The 26,786-nt window shown below is 43.7% G+C and overlaps 1 protein-coding gene and 1 long non-coding RNA gene across 3 annotated transcripts; one reads left to right on the top strand and one right to left on the bottom strand.

Moving 5' to 3' along the window:
• Positions 1-1,959: 1,959 nt before the first annotated feature.
• Positions 1,960-2,873, bottom strand: LOC145429724 (uncharacterized). The gene is made up of 2 exons (XR_013910008.1): positions 2,481-2,873; positions 1,960-2,400 (listed from the first exon to the last, which is right to left on the bottom strand). It is a non-coding gene; the product is annotated as an uncharacterized LOC145429724 (long non-coding RNA).
• A 2,636-nt stretch (positions 2,874-5,509) lies between these two features.
• Positions 5,510-25,999, top strand: npy8ar (neuropeptide Y receptor Y8a). 2 transcript variants are annotated; one of them, XM_080303676.1, is made up of 4 exons: positions 5,510-5,766; positions 23,314-23,555; positions 24,944-25,090; positions 25,289-25,999. In XM_080303676.1, exons 1-4 carry the CDS (start codon positions 5,623-5,625, stop codon positions 25,737-25,739), a joined length of 984 nt encoding a protein of 327 aa, XP_080159802.1. In that variant the 5' UTR covers positions 5,510-5,622; the 3' UTR covers positions 25,740-25,999. The 2 variants fall into 2 exon arrangements, with proteins under 2 accessions (XP_080159802.1, XP_080159801.1); XM_080303675.1 differs by lacking the exon at positions 5,510-5,766 and adding an exon at positions 21,411-21,868 and having other exon boundaries at positions 25,289-25,889.
• The last annotated feature ends 787 nt before the right edge of the window (positions 26,000-26,786 follow it).

Genomic DNA, 26,786 nt, shown 5'->3' with positions numbered 1-26,786 from the left:
TCCTGCAAATGTTTCAAAATAAAAGCCTTGCCAATAATTGACAGGACCTTTAATATGAAATAGATACAGGAAATGTTGAGCCTGTGAACCTTAAAACTTCAACTGACCAATTACCTGACAGCTCAATGTTCCCGTGGCAACCTGCAGGAGGTCAGATACAAGCCAATTCAAATGGTTTGTTTTCCCAGAGCTGCACTCTCCTCTTGATGGATCTTCCTCAGCCGGTCCAGCTGGGCTGGGTGTTGTTACTTCCTGTGTTCCTGCAGGTAATCAGCTGAGACACCTGGGATGCATCAGCTCCCTGGTGCCTCCCTTGCTTATAAGAGGGGACTGGGTGCTGAAAGGCATTGTTGTTGGTGGTGTGTGCCACTCACGGCTGACAGCTGGAAAGCTGAAGCCGTAAGTGTAACGAACAAGCAACCGTGATAAAATGTTAAAGAGTGTTGAAACATGGTGGAGTCCATCATTGTTGTCACCTCCTGAATCCCAGGTGGTGGCATGGTGGAATCACAAGAATAAACCAGATACTTGCACAAATAAACCACATATTGTGAGAATGGTCTTCTAAACATATTAAACACATTGTAGTCCTTTTAAAAGGAATTCTACAACATTTTCTAAGTACTTCATCATTATTTTACATATTAACATGGATTTCAACATTTTTAATATTTCAACACATTTTAATAACTTATAGTTTAACCTGGTTACAAACAAATAAGGTTATTAATTCAAATAAATAAACTAGGTAAAGAAAAACGTACTCAGTCCAAAGTTACTCAGCTGGAAATTTTGCTTCTCAGTGTGGAAGGACAAAACAATATGGTTTGAAAATGCCATTTCACTGCTTTCCTCCTCTCTCAGTCGGCATGTTCATGGTGCCCACATTTTCTTCTGGAATATGTTGAGCAAACCTGGAGAAGCTTCAGCTCAAGAGATCATTATTGGCATTGCTGTCATTTGTTACTGTTAGGATGCCTGGGTCGTCGACCCAGGGTTTTTGAGTTTATAATATTATGTATACTTTCTAGTTTTTGGTTTCTTTGAGTTCTGTCTTATGGCTTATGTCTTTGTCTTCTTTAGTTGCTCTGTCTCCCCTATCACCTGCATCCCCTTGTCTAGTTCGCGTATATATGTATCTTAAGTTCCTATATCCCCGTGTTCAGTCAGTGTTTGTGTCTGCCCTGTTCCCACGTCTCTGTTCCCTTTGTTATAGTGCCTGCCCGTGAGTCTGTGTTATGTTTCCTGTTTTACTTTGAAAATCCATGTCTGTTGTTAATGTGTCTGGTTTTGCTTCCCCTTGTCTCGTTAGGCCTGATTTGCCCCAGCTGTGTTTCCCTCCTGTTACCCATTCCCTGATTGCTCCCTCTGTGTATTTAAGCCCTGTGTTTCTTAGTGTCTGTGTCGTGATCTATCGTTTATTTTGCTGTGTGTTTTGTCAATCCGCCGGTGTTAGTTTATTTTTGACCTTTTTCCCCCAGTTATGTTATGTTTGAGTTCAGCATTAAAGCTGTTTTGGTTTAAGTTCTGTGTCCGGAGTCTGCACCTTGGGTCCTATTCCTGTCTGCACACTAGTGATGGGCAGATGAAGCCCCATGAAGCACTGAAGCTTTTCATCCAATTGGTTCACCCCAACGCGAAGCTTCATGAAGCTTCATTTGCTCTAGTAGGACACCTACTGGACGTAAAAATAATAGCTGGCATGAATTTGAAGAGTGTGGCATTTTGCACACAGCCTGTAAATGTCAACAACAAAAGGAGTGTGTAAAACATGTATATTGTAGTGATGCAGTATACTGTGTATATTTATAGTGGCAGTATGGGAAATGATTATTTGGAAATGCTTGAAATGGAAATGATCATTTACTGTGAGGTGAGGTGTGGTTGGGGTGTGGACAGTGGTTGTGCTTTTGTAACGTTGAGGTATGGACAGCTACACACTGAGGCTTTGAGCCTCAGTCCTGCCTGTTCACATTTTATTCTGTAAAAACTAAATTTTCACTGCTTTTACGTCCTTTTTAGTGGGGAGAACATAGCTGGGATTTAATGATTTAACAAATCTTTTGAATCCTTTGTCCTCCACAATGCTAAATAGCTGGGAGTCCTCAATCACCATGCTGACCAGGTCTTCATCTATTTGAGATTGTTCTCCTGAGGAAAGACAATAAAGACAAAGCACAAATATAAATATCACACACGTAACTTATAACAGTTGTATAATATTGTTATATCATTTAGTAACATTACTGCATCCTATATTATCATTGCATTTGATGGCTCACCTGGTCTTGCTCCACGATCGGTGTCCCCCTTATTCTCATGCAAAGCTCTGTAGTGCCTAAGCATGGATGAGGTGTTGTTGTTATATCCCAGCTCCCTGGCACATAGCAAACACTTCACCTTGTACAAAAGTCAAGACAGCTCAACATAAATTGTATTGCACCATCAGTATCATGAAAATACATCTTCTGTAGAAATACCTTGTTGGGAGGAATAAGATCAAAATGTTCCCACACAGGGGAGGACATCCTCCTCTTCTTAGCTGGCTCCATTCTCTCCTGACTTTCTCTCCTCACTCTCATAAACCTCCAAACTGTCTCCAAACTCTCACTAACCGCAACTCTCCATCAAACACCCACATTTTTGAATGAAGTCTGAGGGGTTTATATCGCTGTCATATCTCGCGGCAAAGTTCGAACCACTTCATGAACCAGTCACGTGGTACAGCCGGGCAGCGAGGCTTCGGACGTCATCATTTTCAGCTCCTCCCATAAATGAAGCAAGCCTCGATACGCGCTTCGCGGAAACGCCCCCTCCATTACTCGACACACGCTCCGAAGCCTCGATACAGAACGTCCCATCACTACTGCACACAGCCACACCTAACAGTTACGTGATACACTGATTTGGTGAGTAAATGTTTTCTTTTATTCAAACTGTTTTTGTGCCTTCTCTCAGTTTAACACCAGGTTTATAAACTTGCCAGCTAGCCAGTGTTAGACTAGCTTTTGTGTTACCAATGGGTGCATGCTGCTGCCTCTTGGCTCATGTTACTTAAAAATTAACACCACAGTTTTAAAAGTCTAATACAAAAATCTCTCCGTGAAATTTTCTGTTGATTATTTGAAATAGAAAAATGAGCCCAGACGTGACTTTTTCGGAAGGTGCAGTCGTTAAAGGTGGGGGCTTGTTTTCAATCCATATGAACTCCTATAACATATGAACTGTATATTCTTAACCTCTGTATTTATTTTAATGCTTTGTGGTTGCTTTTAAACATCTGTGACATCTATTAATGTCAAATCTAGCCTTTCTTTGATTTAATGAACATTTCTGGTTAATTTTATTATTATTATTATTATTATTATTATTATTATTATTATTATAGTTTTTGTTTTGTTGTGTTTAGACGGGTTTTATTGTGAAAGTCCAAAACCATAAACCAGAATAGTGGCCTGTTAAACTGTTAAAGCTTAGGTTGGCTTTATAGTTGAAAATAAAATAATTTAGCTTGTCCGTCTAAACAAATAAGTTGAATTACACAGTTGAATCATAAGAAACATTTTAGGGTTGGCTATGTTACTTATAAACTAGTGCTGTCAGAGTTAATCTCATTAAAATGACGTTAACCACATTAATGTGGCAAATCTCCGTTAGCGAGTTAACACAGATCGCCCCGTGTGAATGGCTGCATGGCGCTAATGCATTAACGAGCTAACTGCGTTAACTTAAGTTTACACTTAAGTTTCAGAAGAGCTACCCCGTCAGGCCAGGGCTCTGCAGTCTATTCACACCTACAGGCCAGTGGATACTCTGTCAATGATGAGGATGTGCACATCCTGGACAGGGAGGAACGCTGGTTTGAGCGCGGAGTCAAGGAAGCTATGTACATGGAAGGGGAAAGACCATTTCTGAATCGAGGAGGGGGCCTAAGGATACATCTTTCGCCATCTCACAGCCATTCCCCAACTCTCTGTGAATGGTACTCATGGCCATTGATCAGTGGTTGTTGATCAGTGGTTGTTGATCAATGGTCATGAGAATTTGCATAATCATGATGAAGAAACTGACCTCCCAGCCCATTGTTCCTTCAGTGGGCTGGTTTCAGTCATTATGCAAATGTGCTGTTTATAAGATTGGGCAAACCTGCAGTCAGCTGAGACTGAAGAAGTCACTTGGATGAGTGAGGAAACGTTTCTCCCACAAAACGCTACATCCAGATGAACAGAATCAACTTTTGGAGATTTACACTTAAGTTAAATTAGCTTAAGTTTAAACTTAAGTTTCAACCCCACGTTGCTTTCTGGATTTTATCCTTATTTATTTTACTGGCTACATAAAATCAAAATTCACATGTTTTATGTAACTAAAATGTTCAATTATCTGGGCTAAAGAAAATAAAGTTATAGACTATAATATTTTATATGCATATTACAGGATGTAACACTAGCATGAGTAAAAACATGGCTTTGATTTTGCCACACCATTTGATTTCCATGCTACCCTAGGAAATTTTCACTAGATCCGCCCCTGCCAGGGCTCAAACTACCGACCCTCCAATTAATAGATAGCCTTCTCTACCTCCTGACCTACAGCCACCCCGTGTGCTAGCATGCCAATGCTAAGCTTTGTGTGCCTCAAGTTTATATTGTAATTATGAGACAGTGTTTCAGGTCATTTTATGGAGTAATGTAAATATCAACACTTCACTGAGTTCTTTTGATTCCTCAGAGGCATCTGATGGAAGACAAAACATTGCTCAGTAGACCATTTAACCCTTTATTTCTCTTTTATATTACTTCTAGACGGGAGATGCGTCCTGCATGACACGTTGCCGCGGCTCTCAAAATGGTGGTGTACCCCTAACAGTTTTATTACAGACGCGCTCTCATTCTAGTCTAAACAACAGTGTCTCCGTAACTTTCCACTAGAGATGGTCCCCTCGTATCTACTTTTCCCAGGCAAGCGTGAGTGAGAGTCTACAGCTTTCTACTCCCCAAGGACACATGGTCTCATGCCTTTATTTTTCAGGGCTGTGTCCACTTAATACTACACTATATAACTTTATAACACTTATTAATAAAAAGGAAGGCACTGCAAATTATTTAATCCCAACAGTAATGAGAAAGTAAGCTATTGCAGAAGTGTAACTAATTACTTCCCTGCCAAGTAATTAAGTAATATGATGCATTACTTTAGGAAAGGTGATGGATTACTTAACGTCCCCAGCACTGTAGATGGGTTGAAACTGACTGTGGTGTGTGGAGTGAGTGTTTTACTGACGGGGTGGGTAAAGGAAACACGCCTTCAGATCATGTGTTCCAGTTTTTCAGAATAAAGTTTGTGTATTTGTCAGGGTAGTAAAATGTGGGATTAATCCATGAAATGACTGCATGGATGCCGTGAATGTTCGGCTTCCCCCTCAGCATCTGGTCCTGGTGTTTGGATGCTGAGGGGCCCCCTCAGACTCAGGCCTCCTTAAACGTGTTTACGACCCTGGGTAAAGCTGCTCTGTTGTCACTGCTCCCTCCCTCCCTCTGACTCCGCACTGGTTGGAGCTCCTCCTGCTCACTCTCCGAGCGGCCGCCTCTCCGTGCGGAGCTCACAGGCGCCTCTCCGCAGATGGGTGACTGCTCCACTTCTCCCGCTCCTCCCAAACACGGCGGCAGCTTCTTTCAGCTGTGTACCGCAGGCAGCAGCAGCCCCTGCGCCGAGCACAGAGGCAGGACTGACGGGAACCGCGCTCCAGGTGTAAGCTCAGCTCAGGTGAGGATCTTTGACGCTTTGTGTCTCTGTGCAGGACTGCAGCTGCGTCCATTTAAATGTGAGTCATGTGAACGTGTTAGCATTTCGCGCGTGCACCCAGAGAAGTGATCTCAGAGATGTGCTGTGTGTTCACCTTCCGATCAAAGCGTGAGACATAAAGGCTCACGTGCACGGACAGAAATTCATCTCAAAAGTTAAAATATGGAAGACCGAAAGTGCCCCCAAAAATCATGACGTCAACAAATTACTGATTTAAAATGGTTAAAATGCTTTTACAGGCACCAGAAACCACACTGAAAATAACCATAACATCCACTGTAAAATGTGACACAAATGAAGAATAAAGTTTATGTAGTGACATCCCTGTAGTTCACTCACTGAAGGAGGAAACAGACAAACAAACAAATTAATTAATAGTGAGCAAACAGTGACTACAGTACAAAACAGACATTTTTCATAATGAATAAATTATTAAAATAGAAGGTTAAAGGGAAGGTAAAACAACATCGCTTCAGTCCCATTTCATACATTCAGTGCCTGCACTTCATTTCTGCCTTTGTTCTTTGGTGTGTATTTTATAAGATTTAAAAATGTATTAATATTTACTGGCATCAGCATCCTTGTCATAATAGTCAGTTGGAGAGGATATTAAATGGCTCAAACAATAATTATTTATTTATTATACTTGTAAATATGCGACACGTTGATAGGCTTCTTTCTCTTTTTTGTCTCTTAATGATGACATTTAATTTTGTGTTTGTGTGCCGAACGCATTTGTGCTTCCACATTAAAGGCATTGATGTCTGTGGAGTGCTTCCCACATCTTGTTAACATAATCAGCATCATTTTAATCATCAGTTCAATGTCACGGTTTATTTCGAGAGAACGCTGGACCTGTGTGAGGAAATGAAACAGCGACCAGACTGATCCACACGTTTGTTCTGCACACTTCATTCAGTTTTATTTATACAACGCCAAATTACAACAGCGCTCCCCACAGGGCACTTTGCACTGTAAAGACTGCAATCATACAGAGAACACAGAGAAAACCCTGACAGTCATGTGACCTCCTATGAGCCTATGACCGCCTACCTCACTCTGCTTTTCTTCCACACTCTTCAGTTTAAAAACAGTCACACTTCTTATTTACATGAAGCCGAGGTTCGAAACACCCCTGGTTCAGGTGGGTGAAGCTGGAGGGTGGTGTCAGGCTTCTGTCTTCAGGCTGGAAGCGATTGGTAAAGTCCTGCCTGTCAGGGCAGCAGACTCCAAGAGGGACGGGGAGCGTGAAGCTCCGGCTGGCTTGGACTCGTTGACGTCTTTCTGCACTTTTCTAAGTTTGTAGCATCAGTAGCAGAACAGCACCACTGTAGAGTCCATAATAATCACAGCTGGAAGGTGATCCTGGACTTTAAATGACTTTTGACCTGCTCCCACCAGAGCTGACACCTGTCCCACCTGCTGATCTGACCCTGAAGGTTTACCCAGAATGCACGCTGTGAGTGATCAGAAACGGGTCAAAGTGCTGCAGGTCGTTCCGACTCGGACAGATGATAACACATTTGTTCAGAGACCAGGTTCAGTCCTCAAACTGAGTATTTAACCCTTTAAAACCGGTCAGCGCGGACACGCTCCGTTTTGCGCAACTACTTTTAAATCCTTGTAGCACTGCAACCACGTGAGCTAGCGCAATAATTTTTTTTGCATATGAAACCGGAGGAGTTGTACTTGCATCTAGGTCACAGTTTCCTTCCACGTATAGCTTTGCAAAAACTGCATAAAAAGCACTTGCAGCAACAAAAACATATTCCAGAAACGCGCTTTGCCGATCCAATCAGCTGTTCGTAACACTTTCTACATTAGAATAGACGTCAGCGTGAGCTATCGCATCTCCTCCATTACCTGCCCAAAACTGGAAGTGACGTCATTTTCGCGGAAATGTAGTTTTTTACCATCAGGGCCTTATGAGCCTATACTGGTGTTTTTTAAAAGTTATGTTTGACTTTATGACTTTCTGTGTCTTTTCTGGGATGCTCAGGACTCATATTGCACTGCTGGAAATAGTTTATTTTGATGCATATGCTGCTTTTTTGCAAATTTGCACTATAATATTTATTTTCGTTTTTCCTGCAGTGTATAAAAATTGGTGTATTTCAAAAATAAAAATATGAAGACACTCAAAATAAATTTCCTGTGGTGGGAAACTATTTTGTGCAACTTTTTTGTATTTACAGTTTTGAGGGATAAGCCTCTTATATTTCTCTAACTAGAAATATATGTTAAAAAAAACAATTTTCAATTTTTTTGTAGTTTATTGCACTTTCTTGCAATTTAGGTAATTTCTATGCACTTAATGCATGCATATTATTAAAATTTGGGCTATAATGGTTGTATTGATGTATAGCAACTCGAAATGCTCCCAAAAATGGCACTACAACATGTAAAAATATAATATAAGCTCTGGCAGACTTGGTTCTATGGTAGGTCTTAAAGGGTTAACTGATCTGGGTTCAGTTTCTATCAGAGCTGAACCGAGTGTTTCAGGCCTGAAAGTTTGATGTGGAGATCTGCTGGACTGATGAAGCTGCGAGGCTCAGACAGAGGGAGGCTGCCGAGCGGATGGACGGGTGGAGAACAACGGACTGACTGCCGTTAAACTCCTTGCTGTGAATGAGGACTTGTAATCCACTCTACCACAGTATTGTACGCTGTATTCAAGTCTACAACATTAGGGGCGTGGCCTCTTTCACTGACAGGTGGATGGTGACACAGGCGGCTGTAGCTGCTAGCTGTCTGCTAATAGGATCTCTGGACTGTGTTTCTGTTGTTGGAGAATTTTAGAGTAATATTAATGACATCATGGGACCAATAATATGACTGCTGTGAGGTTACTGTACTAACAGAGCGTTCAAGAAGGTGGAGCTCCATGTCAGATTTAAATTCTAGGGTTTTATGTGGATGTTACTGAGCACTCAGTAGTGATGGTCTTTGGGTTTTATGATTTCAGTTTCTGATCATCTGTTCAGAGTCTGTGAGTACTTTAGTTTCCTTGGTTTTTCACATTTTACTTTGGTAGTTTTTGTCTGCTATGTCTAGGTTGAACTTTTACTTATTGTTCAGCAGTGGCTCATTCATTTCCTGTTTGCCCGTCCACCGATCGGCCCTTGGTGTGTATGAATAGTCCTGTCCTCCTGTCGATCATCCGCATGTGCTCTTTGAGTTCAGTTTCTGTGTTTTCAGATTTCTCTTCTTTGGACTGTTTAAGTAAAAAGGTTCATGTTTGAATTTCAGTCCTGGTCCTGCAAAACATGAACAGTAAGGTGTGTGTGTGTGTGTGTGTGTGTGTGTGTGTGTGGCAGCATTATCCTTACAGCTGTGGATCGCCTGTTTGTCCCATTGAGCTGCATCCGTCTTCTTGGTGAGCATTCACCATGTTAGGAACTTCAGCTGCTCGGTCGCTGCAACAGATTCTATTTGACCTTTGAACTGCAGCACAGCAGTGATTATGAATGAAGGAAGACCTTAAACATGGCATCAGACTGACAAAGCGGAAACAAACATCCAGGACGCGGTGTGACGCCTGGCTTCACCTGAGCTCATGAAGCTCAGCAATGAGCGTTTGCACTTGATCTCCACGACTTCCTGTTCCTGTCTCGGAGCTCCTGTCCCTATGAAGAGTTTGGAGCTGACCAAATGATTTGATTTGGATCGAAAAGCAAAACGAAAGACAGACTATGTAAATGATTTTAACAGTTTTCCTACAGGGAAGGATGTGACATCACAGTGATGCAGTGAGTTTATCACAGAAGTGAATTCTCCAGAAATAAATTGAAAGAATCTGTTCTGCACGCAGCGATAGAGTCAGGGCAGCCTGAGCGTCAGCGAGTGCTCTGAGCGTTACATCCTCCTGTCAGCTGACATCAGCGTCAGCTTGGCCCGCTGGACTGGTGTTTTACGCCGGCCCACGGCCACTCACCGATGACACAAAGAAAACAGGCATGAAATCTGTTAGAAGCCACAGTCTGCTCACTGCTGAGTCACTCAGGGCTGCTCAGGAACATCTGAGCCCCCCGAGCTCCTCAGACCTGCAGCTGTCTGAGGTCTACGGAAATTTGTGGTTCTCAGCTGAATGTGCTGTGGTGATTTGTCTGTTCTGCTTTTATTTTGGAGGTCAGGTTCAAATGTGGTGTAGAGAGGACCTGAACACTGGAGGCTTATCATTGGCTTATTTGAAAGTCCAGAGGATAAAGTCCAAACTACAACTGCATGTCCTCAACAAAAGACAGCTGTGAAACATGATTCAGAGGAAATATCACAGAAAAAAACAACTCTAACGAGAAGCTCAAAACACTAAAGAAACCAAACTCACCAAAAAACCAGGAAGTATCAACCAGGAAGTGAAATCCAGGAAGTGAAAATGTCTTCTAGTTACATTTTCAGAAAAGCAGACTTCCTGTTATCCTGCCATGTGACTGGTGACAGGTGAGCTTCCATGACTTCGTTGTCATGGTCGGTCTGTTGGGGTGCTGTCACAGCTGGGGGATCTTCTCGTTCTCTTGTAAGTAAAACTGATCGTTTCTCAGCCGGCCATCTTTACATCAGTGAAATGTCGCTGAACGATGATGTGGTGGCATCAACATCGCCTCAATAAAACACAATTGTGTTTACAGACATCTTCAGTGAAAAACACGTGAAACATGCCTCGCACTCCTGATTCACTCACTAATGGTTTTAGTGATGAGATCCCCCATGGGTGTTCTGTCCGGCTCTGGAGGATCTGTCTTTGGTTTCTGAGGATTTATGCCTCCGGGATAACACCTGATGTAGATCACCTCACCGTGAGGTGTCTGTGAGAGCTGAGCCACATGCTGTGAGTCAGTGGAACATGGCACTTGATGGAAACACCATTAATCATCCTGCCCCTCGTCCCTCGGTAACCAGGATGCCATCGGGCTTGTTAATCACGCCGTCGTCCCAAAATGAGAAGCTGAAGAAAATAAAAACTGTCTTCAAAGTCTGAACACCTGCGTGGATTTCAGCATGATAGAGGTGTGTCTGCTATCCAACAGGGGGCGCCTGCTTTGATTTATTTTTAATTTCTAAGTGATTAAGATGAATCATCACGTCTTGATGCATTATCCAGGTAAGTAAATCCCTAAAAGTTGATTCTGTTCAGTGATCACTCTTACTGTGTGCACGCTGAGCTGTTGAGAGTAGGATCGTTCGTTCGGGATGAGAACATCTCTGGAATCATTTTCATCATCATGCTAATTGTATTTATCTCACAGCTGCTGGAGGAAGTGAGCAGATTAGCTCCTTCCTGCTGCCTTTAGGGGTGTAATGGTCACCCTCGCCACCCCTCAGCCTAAACCAAGACGTAATTACAGCAGTGAATGAGAAAGCAGTGGGCTGTCTTTGTGTCTTTTAGCATCCCTGTTCCTGAATTGTTCTGTTATAAAAGCATTAGAGGGGCTGGACCAACGGGTGTTGGCTCTGATGGAATTGGGCTTGACTAGAAATCTTCTGTTGGGGGGGATTACCAACAGAGTGCCGTGCTGATTCTCAGCCATGAGCACGACCCGCGGGCTGCAGGACATGTTCACCTACTCATCACCGATATGTGGAACCTCCACTTGTCTGTCCATCCATTCATCCATTTGGTGCTGCAGAGCTCTCAATTCAGCTCAATTCAGTTTTATTTATATAGCACCAAATCACAGCAACAGCTGCCTCAAGGTACTTTATATTGTAAGGTAGACCCTACAATAATACATACAGAGAAAAACCCAACAATCATGACGCCCTATGAGCAAGCACTTTGGCTACAGTGGGAAGGAAAAACTCCCCTTCAAAAAGAAGAAACCTCCGGTAGAACCAGGCTCAGGAAGGGGCAGCCAACTGCTGCGACCGGTTGGGGTGAAAGACAAGATAAATACATTCTGTGGAAGAGAGACAGAGATTAATAACAACTAATGATTCAATGCAGAGAGGTTTATTAATGCATAGTGAGTGAGAAAGGTGACCTAAGAAGAAATACTCAATGCATTATGGGAATCCCCCAGCAACCTAAACCTACTGCAGCATAACTAAAGGAAGGATTCAGGGTCACCTGCCTTTTAAGCGTAATCTAAAACTAACTCTTTCGCGCTACGTCCACACCTACATGGGTATTTTTGAAAACGCAGCTGTTTCGTCCACATGTAAACGGCGTTTCGAATCACCGAAAACTAAGATTTTTTTTAAAACTCATTTTTTGCGTTTACGTGTGGACGAGGAATACAAAGTTCGTCATGCAACGTCAAAGGTATGTGCCTTTTTTCACGTCAGCTGTGCGCCACGTCATTGCTTACATGAGAGGAATTGCAGAATGGCAGATAGTCAGATTAACAGTATTTTGTCTCTATCTTCAGGTTTTACACACTTGCATATAAACACGCAGTTACTGTCCCTCTATTTAGAAAGGCAGAGGCATCACGGTGTGATTATTTTACATGTAGTTGTGTTTTTTTTCCTGTGTAATAATATTCAACATTGCTATCAATACATTTTTCAAAAAAATGCCTCTCTGTGCAAAATGGGTTTAAAAACATAAACAGCTGTGGGATACTGTTTGTCCGTGATTTGAAGAGCCCAGCGCTGCTCCCGATGAAGGGAAAACCAATTCTGCAGGGAGACCTACCTCGGCACTTGTGCAGGTGAAAGCAAAGGTAAGATTTGCTTCACCATATTTTCTAGTCTTTGGCTTAGAATGAAGTTGGTTTGGAAACCTATTCAGCGATGCTTCATCTCCTGCTTTGCATTTGTGTAGGCGCCCCGCTCTAGCAGTGTCCAAGAGTTGTTGGTTTTTTTTTTTTTTTTTTTTTCCCTTTTCATGCTGCCCCCCCCCCCCTCCCCCCCCCTCCCCTGCAATGGCTCTGCACCCCCTTAGGGGGCGGGCCCCACACTTTGGGAAGGTCTGTATTAACTGAAGGCTTTTCATAGAGTTTTTAGGACATCCTAGTAGCAGGGAATTACAGTAGAAGTAATAAATGCATGAACTGGTCAAAAATGACTCCAGGGTTTCTCATGGTGTTATTGGAGGCCAAGGTAATGCCATCTAAAGTAAGAGTTTGTTTAGATACCATATTTCTAAGATTTTCAGGGCCGAGTCCAATAACCTCAGTTCTATCTGAATTTAGAAGCAGAAAATTAGAGGTCATCCAGGTCTTTAAAACTTTCCTGCAGTTTAACTAATTGGTGTGTGTTATCTGGCTTCATGGATAGATAAAGTTGGGTGTCATAAGCATAGCAGTGTATGTATGTGTGCTAGACCTTCTGATGATACTGCCTAAGGGAAGCATGTATAATGTAAACAGAATTGGTCCTAGCACCTACAGCGTGCTCTAATCATTCTAATAGAATATTATGGTCAACAGTATTGAACACTGCACTGAGGTCTAGCGGGACAAGCACAGGGATGAGTCCACTGTCAGAGGCCATAAGAAGATCATTTGTAACCTTCACTAAAGGTGTTTCTGTGCTGTGATGAGCTCTGAAACCTGACTGACACTTTTCAAATAAGAAAGTCTGCGGGTCTCCGTGTAATCGGTTTACTGTTCCAATACTTTTAGCCCTCACTGTACTTCCATCTGTGACTTCATCAAACATGTAAGAATAACCAGGAAGTGTGAGTACGCCATCTGTAATAGTGTGGTGAGCACATGAGCAGAGATTTCCTCCTCTTTGTGTGTCCTTGAATTGCATCCCGCCCTTCCCTTCCCAGCTTCATATTCATTATGAGAAGTTTTTCCCCTTAGCTTTAAAGACACTTTCAATCCTAACAGACATTAAACCTGAAGGATCATTTCACCCCCACTGACCGCCCGGTCATGCCAACAATCTGAGCTCTGCGACGTGGCGGAGACAGACAGCTCGCCGGCCCGCAGGCACCACCGTCTGCATACATGCAAACTCGATGGCACGAAGCTGGCGCTAAGACGAAAGCGTCAGCCCTCTGGAATCATCTGCCACATCGAACTGATATCAAACATCAGGATGTGACCTCTGTGATGGCTGTCCTCACCCGCCTCCGCACAAAGGAAACCTTCATAGCTTAATCCAGCTCAGATTTCATGGCTCTGCTGCATGGCTGTTCCACTTCCACACTCAGAGAAACACAAGTTATTTATATCCGTGCAGCCAGAACACACTCTTCCAGCAGAAAGCAGCCGCAGAGCGCCGAGAGCTCCCAGCCAACACGAACGTCTCAGTGCTGAACATTCGAAGCTCAAACACATTCAAGTTGTTGGTTTAATGTGTGCGTGCTCCCCCTCTGCTGCACAGACCACAAACATGACGGGCTCGACGCTGTGCTGCAGGTGACCTCCTTCCTGCAAGACGTTCCCTCTCACATCGACACACAGTGAGCTGCAGCTTCTGCAACTGTTCCGGTATTTTTTTCCCATGATGAGAGCAACAAACCAAACAGAACCTGCAGTTCCTCTGACGTCCAGCAGAGGCAGCAGTGAGACCGTCCTCAGACTTCCATGTTAAAACAAACCTGTTTGGTCTCTGTAGATAATTTAAACCTTCATTATATTCGTTTAAGGAAGATATTTTTGTAACTCACCTGTTTGCATTACGAGGAGTGTGGCCTCTCTGACTGACAGGTGGATGATGACACAGGTGCTGTAGCTGCAAGCTGTCTGCTAGCTTCACCTGAACTGGACCTTTGGACCATGATTGTGCTTTTAGACATCATGTGACTAATAATATCGCTGCTGTGAGGTTACTGTACTAACAGACCATCTCAAAGAAATTCTAGGATCCTCATTGGATGTTACTGATTAGCTGGTGTCTATCTGATAGCTAAGCATTAACTGATAACTCAGCACCTTCTGGTTGAACTATGGTCATGGCGTGGCTGTAAGCTGTACTAACCAGTGACATAGAACATGAAGATAAATAATCTCAGTCACCCAAACCTGTCATGCACATTTTAAATATTTTACAGAATGTCAGCCCTAAAAAACGTTGATATTTTTTCCAGCGTTTTTGATTCCCACCACTTCTTTAGTTCGTGAAATGTTTGGAATTGATGAACAAATTTCAGCTGTTTTTATGGAGATCATCACTCCTATAACAAACAGATTAAGTCTTCAGACTGTGACGCCTGCAGTGGTAGTAAAACTGATCTGGGTTCAGTTTCTCACAAAGCTTTGTGTTTTTTAACCCAGAGTTTCATGTGGAGATCTGCTGGACTGATGAAGCTCAAACATGCAGCAAAAAGCCCAAAATGTGGACCTATGCAAGTGTACCTGAAGGGTCTGTGAGGCTGAACATGTTCACAGTGTGAAGGGGACATAATGCATCATTGATTAAACAAAGAGCAGCTGACTGTGATTAGTGTCTGATGGAACAACCCTGTTGCACAGCTTTCCTCTGCAGCCCACAGATTACACTGTGCACATTCAGTAAACTCAAAGAGTCTGAGTGCTCTGATTCTCTGCGCAGCTGCCGCTCGGTCAGGTCGGCTTAGGTAATGTGTTCTGAGGAAAGAGAAAAGGAAGAAGAAATGAAATATCAAAGATCAGCAAGGTCATCGGGGGTAAATGGGCAACTGCAGGCGGAGTAGCAGCACCTCCACGTCTTCACAGATTCTGGTCATGCACTTCATAACTTCACCGAAGGTTCAGGAATGCGCTCAGAAACAGCACATGCATGGCCCGAGTGGAATTCTGGTTCTCCTTCTTAAATTCACCACGATGATGTCACCCCGATCTTCCATCATGCTTTAAAAAGTGCACACTATGAGCGTCTCAGGCTGTCCTAAACTTGAGCCCCATCAGCTTCACGCCTGCAGGAGTCCAGCTGAAGTAGCTGAAGTACTAACAGCAGCCAGATGAACCCACTTGTGCCTTTTTCTGGACTGAGTTACCCAACATGTTTGATCCTGTGTGTGGACAGAAGAACCAGAGCCACCAGGCTGCTTTTATCTCCATGGACCAGCTCTTCATAGTCACATGAAGGCATGTGTGATGGAGATGGTGATCAGGTTGAAATTTTACTGCAGAATCTGCTCTGAATCTGTGCTGTGGGATACGACAGAGCCGCCTCTCACACTGTTCCCATTAACAGTGTTTCATAGAGGAGTTCAAAGCAGTGGGTGAACGTCAGCCTGTCGGCTGCAGAAAGTGAGCTGTCAGTCACAGATGGGAAGATGTGGGAGGAAGGAAGTTCAGACATTGTTCAGCCATCTGACGAGTGTGTTGGAGGACTTGTTTTAAGTTGGCACTCAAATCAACACGCTTTCATTTATGGGTAGAAATGAGGCAGAAATTTATCATAAAGCCTGAAAAATCTAATTTCAGTTGCTGTAGGAAATTTGAACCAGAGCTGAAAGATGCAGTCTTTTATTTTGAATCCCTTTTTCCTTTCACAGTTGGAGCCATTAAGCTCTGCTTTTGCACTGAAAAACTGCTGGACTCTTACTGTGAAAACAGAGTCCAGCAAGCTGTTCTGCAATTAACTTCAATTCAGTTTCATTTATACTTAGTTCATTTACATTTATATATATTTATATAAATCACAATATTAATACTGTGAGGTAAAGATACTACAATAATACAGAGAAACTCCAGCAGTCACATGATTCTCCCCACCCACATCTAAAAAACCCTCCCTTTTAACAGGAAGAAAAGTCAGACAGAACCAGGCTCAGAGAGAGGTGGCCATTTTTTTTCACATCCATGACAGACTGTGTGGGAAACATGGATGCAGCCACCACAATGCCACTGGATTCTGGACTCTGTGACCTGAAGCCTTAGGCCCGGGGTGGCCAACTCCGGGCCTCAAGAGCTGGTGTCCTGCAGGTTTTAGATGGGTCCTTGATCCAACACAGCTGATTTAAATGGCTAAATTACCTCCTCAACATGTCTTGAAGTTCTCCAGAGGCCTGGTAATGAACTAATCATTTGATTCAGGTGTATTGACCCAGGGTGATATCTAAAACCTGCAGGACACCGGCTCTCGAGGCCTGGAGTTGGCCACCCCAGTCTTAGGCTGTGTCGAAATTCAGGGGCCACATCCTTCGGAGGTCACATTTGTAGGCCGATTACATGGTGACAAAGGCTGTCCAAATTCGAAGGTTGCTCCAAATGTGGCCCAGAAATGCGTCCTCCTTTTCCCCAGATTTGAAGCATGGGCCGGGTGTATCGTTCGTGGCCCACCATATCCCAGGATTCATTGCGAATAAGGGTTGAAGAAAATCTTTTGAGAAAAACGGCAGGTGGTTGAAGTGAAGCAATCCAGAAATAAACTTTTAAAAGTAAGTACTGTTTTTTTTTAATTTTTTTTTATCTCATTAAAAATATCCAGCGGAACAAATTTAGCATAATGAAAAGTCTTAAAAAATTCAATGTAGCTAACATTCGGTTGTTTTAGGACAAACCAACCAAAAGTCTGGCCCGTGAGCTGTGGTAAGGAAGCAGACTCAACCATGCTGTGCTGAAGTTTATGGTTAAATGAGCTCTCATCCTGTATAAACCACTAATAAATAAGACAGGCAATAAATGGAGAAGTCCTCCTCCTGTGTCTGTGCTGTTTGTCATGCTTATATCATACAATTTGAGCATGTCACTTTTGTTATAAAGCCCAACATTTCTGCAGGATCATATGTCCTGTTTCTCCTTTCTCTTTTTTTTCCCTCTTAAATTTCTCTTTAATTGTCCCACACAGGGAAATTTGATTGTAACAGCAGCCAGAAAGACACATATACAAACAAACAGGACAGAACAGAAACATACACAATTTTCTTTCTTACATATTTACATCAAGGACAATGGTTACTATAAACGGAGTAGTGTACAGTTATTAAATTAAATAAAATTAACTACAGATAAGAAGCAAACCCAGGTTGTGGTGTGAATCGGTTGATTAAATTATTGCAGTTACAGCGCAGATGTAAACATCTATGATTGTTGGGAGCAGTTTTGATTGTACAGTCTGACAGCTGCAGGGAGGAAGGACCTGCGGAAACACTCCTTCATGCATTGGTGCATGAAGGATTTTAAATGATTGTGTGATTTAAATACATAAAATATGTCCATGTGATTCTATTAGAAAACTTTGTTTTCATCTTGCAAGTTAACAGATATTTGATAAACTTCTCCTGCTTTTGTTGTTAACTGCCATGGGTGATTTTCTTCTGCAAGCGTCCAGAGTAAGGAGAGACTGAGAAGGGACAGAGGCTCTTCATCCCTGATGAAACACCAGCACAGGTTCAGCAGTGTGTGAGGAAGAGGAGGAGAAAAAGGAGCCAGCAGCAGCTGAGAGATGAAGAGGAGAACAGGGGGAGAACAGGCAGCTGTTCTCTGTACATGAAGGATGGCTGAAAATATTTAAAACAGTTTTCAGATATTTGCTTCGTGTATTTGCAACACAAACTATAACAGCTGCATATAGGGAACCACTGACTGATGTTTATCCTGCAGGACAGGATCTGACAGGGAAAGAAGAGAAAATAAAAGTAACCATAGACAACTTTGATAATGATCTGATTTATCCAGAATGTATTTAGTCAAAATATTGTTTTCATCACAATGGGATTGTACTGGTTTCAGTGGGAAAAGTATGCAAGTAAGAGGTTCAAAGAGCTGTGAAAAGCTGTACATAAAGTATGTATGTAAAATACAATATTTTATAACGATGTTGTTTCTGTGTCATCTCTATTCCTTGAGACTTTTACCCAAATATCGGCCTCTTTAATGCTCTGATATCTTCAACATCTTAAATTATATTGCCCAGTTTTCTCATCAATAAAAGAATATTTACTGTATCAGTCTGATTTCCATTTTATGTGAAATGTACAAGGATCAAATCTTTGTAGTTAATTTTTGGGATTTTTTTGGGATATTGCCCTTTAATATAACTAAAGATTTCAGCCAGTGGTCACTGTATATTAATATTTGTCTGTTAGACAGTCACAAGTTATAAATGATATGAAATAGAAATATATATACCTTGAATTTTAACTGAAATATAATATTTGAGACAACTGAGTTAAATTTCACCTCTGAGGATTTTTTTTTTTTCAAAAAATGAAGTATATATAGTAAAATATCAATAATGGAAATCATTTTACATTTATACCATCAAAATGAAATGAGACATTTCAAGAGCTACACTAGCAAACTATTTTACTAGCTAAACTTAGCATAATTGGCTCAGCACATGGCTGTAATGTTCACCCAGATACATCACACGGAGATGAAACAACACAATTTTCTTCAGTAAAAGTAAAAAAAATGACATAAAATAAAGATTTTCTCTATTTCTGTCAAACCACAGCTGTAGCTGGTTTTGGACACATGTAGTAGCATACCAGCTGAGCAGACAGTGGGCGGAGTCAAGTTGAGACATTGCAAAATTCATTGTTGGAACATTAACAGTAACCTTGTCGGGTTTTCTGATAACCTCCTGCATGAAATCCGCAGAGACCTGTGGGCACTGTCTTTGCCGAACTGACATCCAGCAGATGTCAGAGGAACTGATTGATCTGGGTTGCACCTTTTGGATGTTTTCAGCTCTTGGGTCTCTGTTGGGCTTTTTCTATATGACCAACTACATTTTGCAGCCAGACGAGTCGCCCCCTGCTGGCCATTAGACAGAATGACCGAACACCTGCCTGGAGACAGAAGATTTGTTGTCAGGCGATGATGTAGTAAACATGCCATGTTTTGTGATGTTTTTCTGCACAGCAGAGGAAACGCATTGTTTCCAGATGTTACTGGTGTTGTCTCGTCAACATCTGTCAAGCTGCTGTCCTGTGTTGGAGCTTTACGTGTGCATATTTTAAAAACAGTGTGGATCTCTGAGTGTTCTTGTGCAGGAGCGAGGGAGCAGCAGATATGGAGCTGTGTGATGGCTGCCATGACAAGCGGGTGGCTGCCGCATGAGTCAGAGCGTGGCTGTGCACAAACACCTGTGAGTGTGTCTCATTTGCTGGCAGTTCAGTCCCTCAGGGCTGATGAAGGCTGTCAGTGGAGGGCGAAATGAAAGAGTGGGCGAGGCAGACAGCTGATGGTGTCGATGTGCATGTGATCAGAGGATGCGCGCTGCCTGCAGCAGCTGATGGTCTAAAAGCTGTATCTTAATTAAACCGTTAAGTCAGCACGTCGCAGATAAGTGAGAACACGGGTCGTTAAAACGATACTGAGTGTGGGTGTGTGTATAGTTTGTGCACATGTGTAAGAACATTACATATATCATACATGACAGTTCAAACTCTGATATTCTTTAAAACCACAGAGGGCTACAGTGTATCAGCAGCTGATCTCAGCTTATAGTTGTTAGCATCAGAACCTTTCTAGACTCCCTGCTCCACAGGGGGTGCTCTCGAGCTGCTCCGGAATGAGAGGGGCTTTGTGGAGCTGCAGAACAGAGCGGATCATCATTGTTTTCTGTCATCTGATCAGTATCTCTGAAATTAGAAATATCCTGTCTCAGATTGACACTGAAAAAGTAGTTCATGCATTTAGTACTTCTAGGCTAGACTACTATGATTCGTTATTATCAGGATGTCCAAACAACTCCCTGGAAATCCTTCAGTTAATCCAAAATGCTGCAGCAAGAGTACTGACAGGGACTAGAAAGAGAGAGCATATTTCTCCTATACTGACTTCCCTTCATTGGCTCCCTGTTAAATCCAGAATTGAATTTAAAATCCTGCTCTTTTCATACAAGAATAATCAATAAATAATTAGGCCCCATCTTATCTTAAAGACCTTATAGTACTGTATCACCCCATTAGAGCACTTCACTCGCAGACTGTTAGTTGTTGTTCCTAGAGTATTTAAAAGTAGAATGGGAGGCAGAGCCTTCAGCTTTCCATCCCCTCTACTGTAGAACCAGCTTCTAGTTTGGATTCAGGAGACAGACACTATCTCTACTTTTAAAATTAGGCTTTAAAGTTTCTTTTTTACTAAAGCATATAGTTAGGGCTGTATCAGGTGACCCTGAGTCCTTTCCTTAGTTATGCTGTTATTGGTCGGTCAGTGCACATGGCTGCCCGTCCCTGAGACTGGTTTTGCCGGAGGGTTCTTCTTGTGATTCGATGCCATACAAATAAAACTGAATTAAATTAAATCGTTGCATGAGTTATGGTGAGAGCAAACTACAGTCTGATGATTTGGAAGGTCTGACTGTTGGAGAGCTGAGCTAGGATTTGTTTTTTTTCTGCTACTTGTGCACATGGAGCGACTGTCGGGCTGTGAGGAGTGTTTTTAGGCTTCCTGTTTGAAGTGCAGCCCTCACGCTGCAACGTTTTAGCAAACGCCGACAGTCAGATAGTTGGAGAGTGGTTTTTCTGCCGAGTGTGTCCCAGTGAGCTGGGCTGCATAATGTGCCATTACACCCACGCTGGCAGTGTACGCTAACGAGTGTCTCTGGACGATGGAGTGCAGCTCAGCATGAGATAGCAGCATGTGCTGATGTATTCATTCACTCCTCCTCTTCACCTTTCTCCTCCTCTGCCTGTCCGCTGAGAGCTCCTCATCTCCATCTTATTACTCGCTGCTGTTTTGTGTTCTTTGCAGAAAACGCTGCTGCAGAGCTGATCCCCGGGGAAAGAAACACAGGACGCCATATTTGATTCCATCATCCAACTCCTCACAGCACGTAACTGGGTGCTGTTCTCCTCCTCCTCCTCCTCTTCCTCCTCGCCCCTCATTGTGTTCTGATCCTCTTTATTGTTGGAAGTTGAGTCGCCACCGCTGGGTTGCCCGCTCCCTACTTCCTCCTCCTCTCCCTTCCTGCCATGTCCAACGACAGCGGCGTCCTCCACGTCTGGGAGGCCTCCGATTGGGCAGACACCTCTCAGTGCCCTCCCTCAGTAGGCGGGGCAACATTCCTCATCGTGGCATACAGCGCTGTCATTGCCATTGGGTTGCTAGGCAACGCAGGTCTGGTGTTCATCATTGCCCGGCAACAGGAGTTGCGCAACGTCACCAACATCCTGATCGCCAACCTGTCGTGCTCCGACATCCTTATGTGCATCGTTTGTCTGCCCGTCACCGTCATCTACACGCTGATGGATCGTTGGGTGCTGGGGGAGGCCCTGTGCAAGGTCAGTGTGCCGTGCACGCTCACCGCTGCTGGGACAACAGCACTCACCAGTGTGCAATCATCACCTTTTCCTTCAAAAACAATAAAGAGACGACAGTGAGAAGCTGTCTGCAGGGCTGTGTTGTCAGCCTGAGCACAGTTTCACACCGAGCCTGCAGCTCCTTCCTCCTGGAGTCAGCTGCAGGAGTATCTGAAGGAGCTGCTCTTCTTCAGGCAGCTGTAAAGGACTTGAATACCTGAATATTATCCGCTTCATTTCTGGCACTAGATGCTTACTTTTACTAAGATAATCATTCTTTGTTGACATGGAGTTTCTAAGTTATGATTGTTTCTTTTATTTTAACTACTGTAAGTGCTGCTAGCTTATGACTGCACTGCTGAACACTGAATTAATGAGTGTTCAGAACACAGGACGTGCTTTTAAAAGAGATTTTAAATCTCAAGTGTGTTTTTCCTGGTTAAATAAAAAATAAAACCATAACCTTCACATTGGCAGAACCTCACTCTGGGCCACCGGCCTGATAAGCTACCACTGAGGCACCTTAGACAGGAACGGTCCAGGCTCACTGGCCAGCACTTTCCAGTGACTTTCAAAATAAGAGTCATCCAGCATTGTCAGACAGATGTAAAATTAAAAACGAGCCGGGGGGGGGGCAATCCAGGTGCTGACTCTGCCCACCCTGAACATGGATTGCATACTCCTTTTATCCTCCAAAGTTGTGTTGATAAATGAAGACCGTTAGCTTCCCACTGCTTAGTGATGCAGATGAGTCAGGTACGCAGGTGAGACCAGAGGATGATACAAGCCTGTGTTTGTGCTTCCTCTGGAAGCATGTCTATGGGAGCAGAGGGATAAGTGCTGGTCTGCTCCACACAGGAACGTAATGCTTCTCAGTCTGAGTGACCGACCACCTGAAAGCCTGAGCAGCCTCTGGCTTCACAGATAACAGATCGGTTTTAATTACAAGTTTGTGTCACCTCATTTAATAAAAATCTGAAATTAGACAGCAAACAGCAGCAACTCAGAGCTGCTGACGTTACAGATCTAGAAGTTCAGTAGCACCAGATCTGATGGAGCAGAGATGAAGAACAATGCTGACACGGAAGTGAGAGCCATCCATGGCAGTGTTTCATGTGCCCAGCAGGCCGAGCAGCACTTTACCTGCAGACCAGGTACCGCCTGCCCTGCTCACCTGTAGGTGTGTTCATTCACATTTTAAAAGAGAAAAAAAAACTTGCCTTCATTTGCTCACTGTGAGGTCATCATGAAGCTGTCAGCTGATGTAACAGGGGAAACTGAATACATTTGGATGAATGGATAAAAGTGTGATGTCACAGCGTGAAGGTGGAGCTGGTCATGACCATGGGGCCGCGCTCTCACAGTGTACCGCGAGCTCGATAACCACACCTTCAGTTTGTCCTCTGCTGTGTTTCGTGCCCGTCCAGGTGACGCCCTTTGTTCAGTGCATGTCGGTGACAGTGTCGGTCTTCTCCCTGGTGTTGATCGCTTTGGAGCGCCATCAGCTGATCCTCCATCCCACTGGCTGGTCCCCCGCCGCGGGACACTCCTATCTGGCTGTGGGGCTGACATGGCTGGTTGCCTGCTTCATTTCACTGCCTTTCCTCTCCTTCAACATCCTCACCAATGACCCATTCCAGAACATCAGCCTCCCTGCCAACCCCTTCAGGTGAGATCTGGGATACAGGTGTTTCTTAGCTTCAGTCCAGAGATGCTGTTTCATTTTAAACTGAAGCTGAGCTGAGCTATGAGGACACATAACTGATTTTCTCAAAGCCCAGAGTTTATTTTTATTCTTTGGAAATGTTCGGTATTTGTCACACAGCCCAAAACGCCTTGGGCTTGTTTTGCATTTAGCTAAAAGCAGCGTAGCCCTAAGATGTTCAGCAGCAGAACTCATCAGGGGAATAAAGTCTGCTGCAGCACAATAAATGAACCTGAATGTGTCTCAATCCGACCGTCTGGACATTAGCCTGTCAGAAATACTTAATGAACACTTTAAGAAAGACCTTTTATCCTCGGAGGTTCCTGTACCAACTGAAGTCTTTAGAACCGGTTCAGGGCCATCAGAGTCACTGAAGGAGGTGTTTATTTACAGTTCTGATTTTGTGGAAGAAGAATGTCAGCATTTGTTGGAGTTTCTTTAAATTCCGCTCTGGTGCCTGGTGATAGAGACGCAGAGAGTGTTTCATCCACAGAGCCTGACGCTGTCTGAGACTTCAGGGTTCATATCTGGATACTGAAGAGTTTGTATTTACTTCATTTAACAAGAAAACTGAAGATGCATTTCTGTTGGCTCAGACAGTCAGGGAACAGCACTGTATCTGCTTATCAGCACATCTAAAACCTGAAAACGTTAATGCAAGAAGGTGAGTGGACCTGCCGATTTCAGACTCTGATAACAGGACTGAGACAAAGACAGCTTTGCTCTAAGGTCAGAGAGAGTATGATTTAGATATGAAGGGACCTGGTTTTATTGATTCTGGTGTGCAAGCAGGTAAAAATTCAAAAAAAGCCACTAATGTAGTACCAGTAAACCCCTGTACATCCTCAGTACGTTCCCAAACATGTATGTTCCAGAGAAGCAAGCGGTTCATACGAGGTTCAGTCAACAAACTGAAAAAGCCTCTTTTTCAGAGCCTTCCTCTCATGAACCTCTGGGCAGTTTCATCTGTTAGTTTCTGATCTCTAAGTGAAAATTCTGTTACATATTTATACCTCTGAGATTAGCGCTGGATGCCAAGCAGGTGAAAATGCCATCAAATGGGTCAGACATAGACTTAGACTTAGAGCTTTTTATTGTCATTGTGCAGTTTCTTGCACAGCGAAATTGGGTAAACTTCTGGGTCAGGAGTGAAGTAATGTTCAGAACTGTCACCAGAGGTTGGACACCAGCCTCAGTAAAGTTGTGCTCAGTGGGATATTACATCGAGGCACAGATGTTTTGGGATATTGCTTAGTGCAGAAGTTACATGAAATCTTCAACTTCCTAAATCAGTGCTTCTAAAAGTTAAATAAGTGTTTCCGTTTTCATTATCCATGTCTGTCTTGTTTAAGGGATCATTTGATCTGTATGGAGCTGTGGCCGTCAGACAAGCATCGCCTAGCCTACACGACCTCGCTGCTTATCTTCCAGTACTGCCTGCCCCTTCTGCTGGTGCTCCTCTGCTACCTCCGGATCTTTCTACGCCTGAGACGTCGCAGGTCACACAGCTTTCCGTTCACTCACTCTGTGATAACTCGGTTCATCCACATCATCTTTAACTGTTCGTGTTATTGTGTCAGATTAGAGCTCTGTGTGGACACTGTGTGTGGTTACGCTGTGAGTTAATGCTTCTTGAGGTTTGCTGTGACATTTCCTGGTGGATTGTCTGATGATGGATGTCATGCTGTGTTGTGCAGGGACATGCTGGAGCGCAGCAGGAGGACTCGAGGAGCCCAGAGGATAAACGTAATGCTGCTAGCCATCGTCATAGCCTTTGCTCTGTGCTGGCTGCCACTGAATGTCTTCAACACTCTGTTTGATTGGCACCACCAGGCCCTCCCAGACTGTCAGCACGACACAGTCTTCTCTGCCTGTCACCTGACGGCGATGGCCTCTACCTGCATTAACCCCATCGTTTACGGCTTCCTCAACAGCAACTTCCAGAGGGAGCTGAAGTTGACACTGCAACGCTGCCAGTGCGGCAACCGGGCTACAGAGAGCTACGAGAGCTTCCCCCTATCCACCGTGGGCAGTGAGGGCATGACCAAAGCAACGTCACTCAACAGGATGGGCTCGATGTGCATCCCCTCACCAAGACCTGAGATTGGTTCAGCAATACTTGCCAAGACATTACCAGCTGCCACCTAAAATCAAGGATTATGAGAACTGTCTTCTGACAGGTGGTTCATCAGCGGTTCACAGCTGGAGGCAGTGTGCTAACAGCTGGCTGGGATGGCTGTGTAATCAAATGCTGCTTCATCTTGGCTTGGGTTCCATCACTTCACTGCCAGAGATAAACAGCTGATTTGACCTGTCACCAAATGTTTGGTGACAGGAATGAATGAAGAGGCTGAACGATGCTGCTTTGAGTCCCGAACACGAGCAGGAATCCTTGTTTAGAGTAACTCTACTGAGTGACAGAAGAGAGAGGAGGCAGGAGAGCTGGTAGCAGGGACTTTTCAGTAAGACACGCCCCTTAGTTACTATAACTAGGGCTATTAGTTTTAGCTTTTCTCGAATGTTGTTTGAGTGCTGCAACCAGCCATTCTACAGCATGTCAAAATGGCAACATTCTAACGACATTCTAGTGTCATAGACACAGTGGTGGGTTCTGTTGGTCAGTCTGTTGGTTGGACAGTCTGTCCACCAACAGACTGACTGACAGAACAAGCAGCTAACCAAAAGACCATACAACCAACAGACTAACAAACCAGCTGACCAAAAGACCATACAACCAACAGACCAACCAATGGACGGAGCAGCTGATCCACAGACCGTCCACCCGACAGACCGACAAGCTGACCTACAGACTGTCCACCCAACAGACCAACACACTGACCAGCTGACCGACAGACCATCCACCCAACAGACCGAACAACAGACCAAAAAGCTGACCCACAGACGGTCTAACCAACAGATGGACTGACCAATAGACCGACCAGCTGTTCAAAAGATCGTCCAACCAAAGACTTTGGTGTTGAAAGAAGTGAAATCAGCTCACCTAACAGAGTGTCAGCAGCTGCAGCGCCATATTTTCTTCACATTTTTCTACAGACAGAACCAGTGGCCCCTCCCACTCTGCAATGAAGCAGGGGATGTTGGTGGAACCAGGTTACACTGCTTTGAAGTTTTTTTTGTGCAAAGAGCTCAGCAGGAGCACAGACTGTTACTGCTGCTGAAAAATGTACTAAAAAC

Source organism: Astatotilapia calliptera, chromosome 7, assembly GCF_964374335.1.
Source record: "Astatotilapia calliptera chromosome 7, fAstCal68.1, whole genome shotgun sequence".
In the NCBI taxonomy this organism is placed as follows: Eukaryota; Metazoa; Chordata; class Actinopteri; order Cichliformes; family Cichlidae; genus Astatotilapia; species Astatotilapia calliptera.
This window is presented reverse-complemented; position numbering and strand designations above follow the sequence as displayed.

Bases quoted from the DNA above. Each gene is read 5' to 3' on its own strand.
- npy8ar (XM_080303675.1), top strand. From the start codon at position 21,560: ATGTCCAACGACAGCGGCGTCCTCCACGTCTGGGAGGCCTCCGATTGG. The intron at 21,869-23,313 runs GTCAGTGTGCCG...GTGCCCGTCCAG, and splicing joins TGGGGGAGGCCCTGTGCAAG to GTGACGCCCTTTGTTCAGTG. The intron at 23,556-24,943 runs GTGAGATCTGGG...GTCTTGTTTAAG, and splicing joins CTCCCTGCCAACCCCTTCAG to GGATCATTTGATCTGTATGG.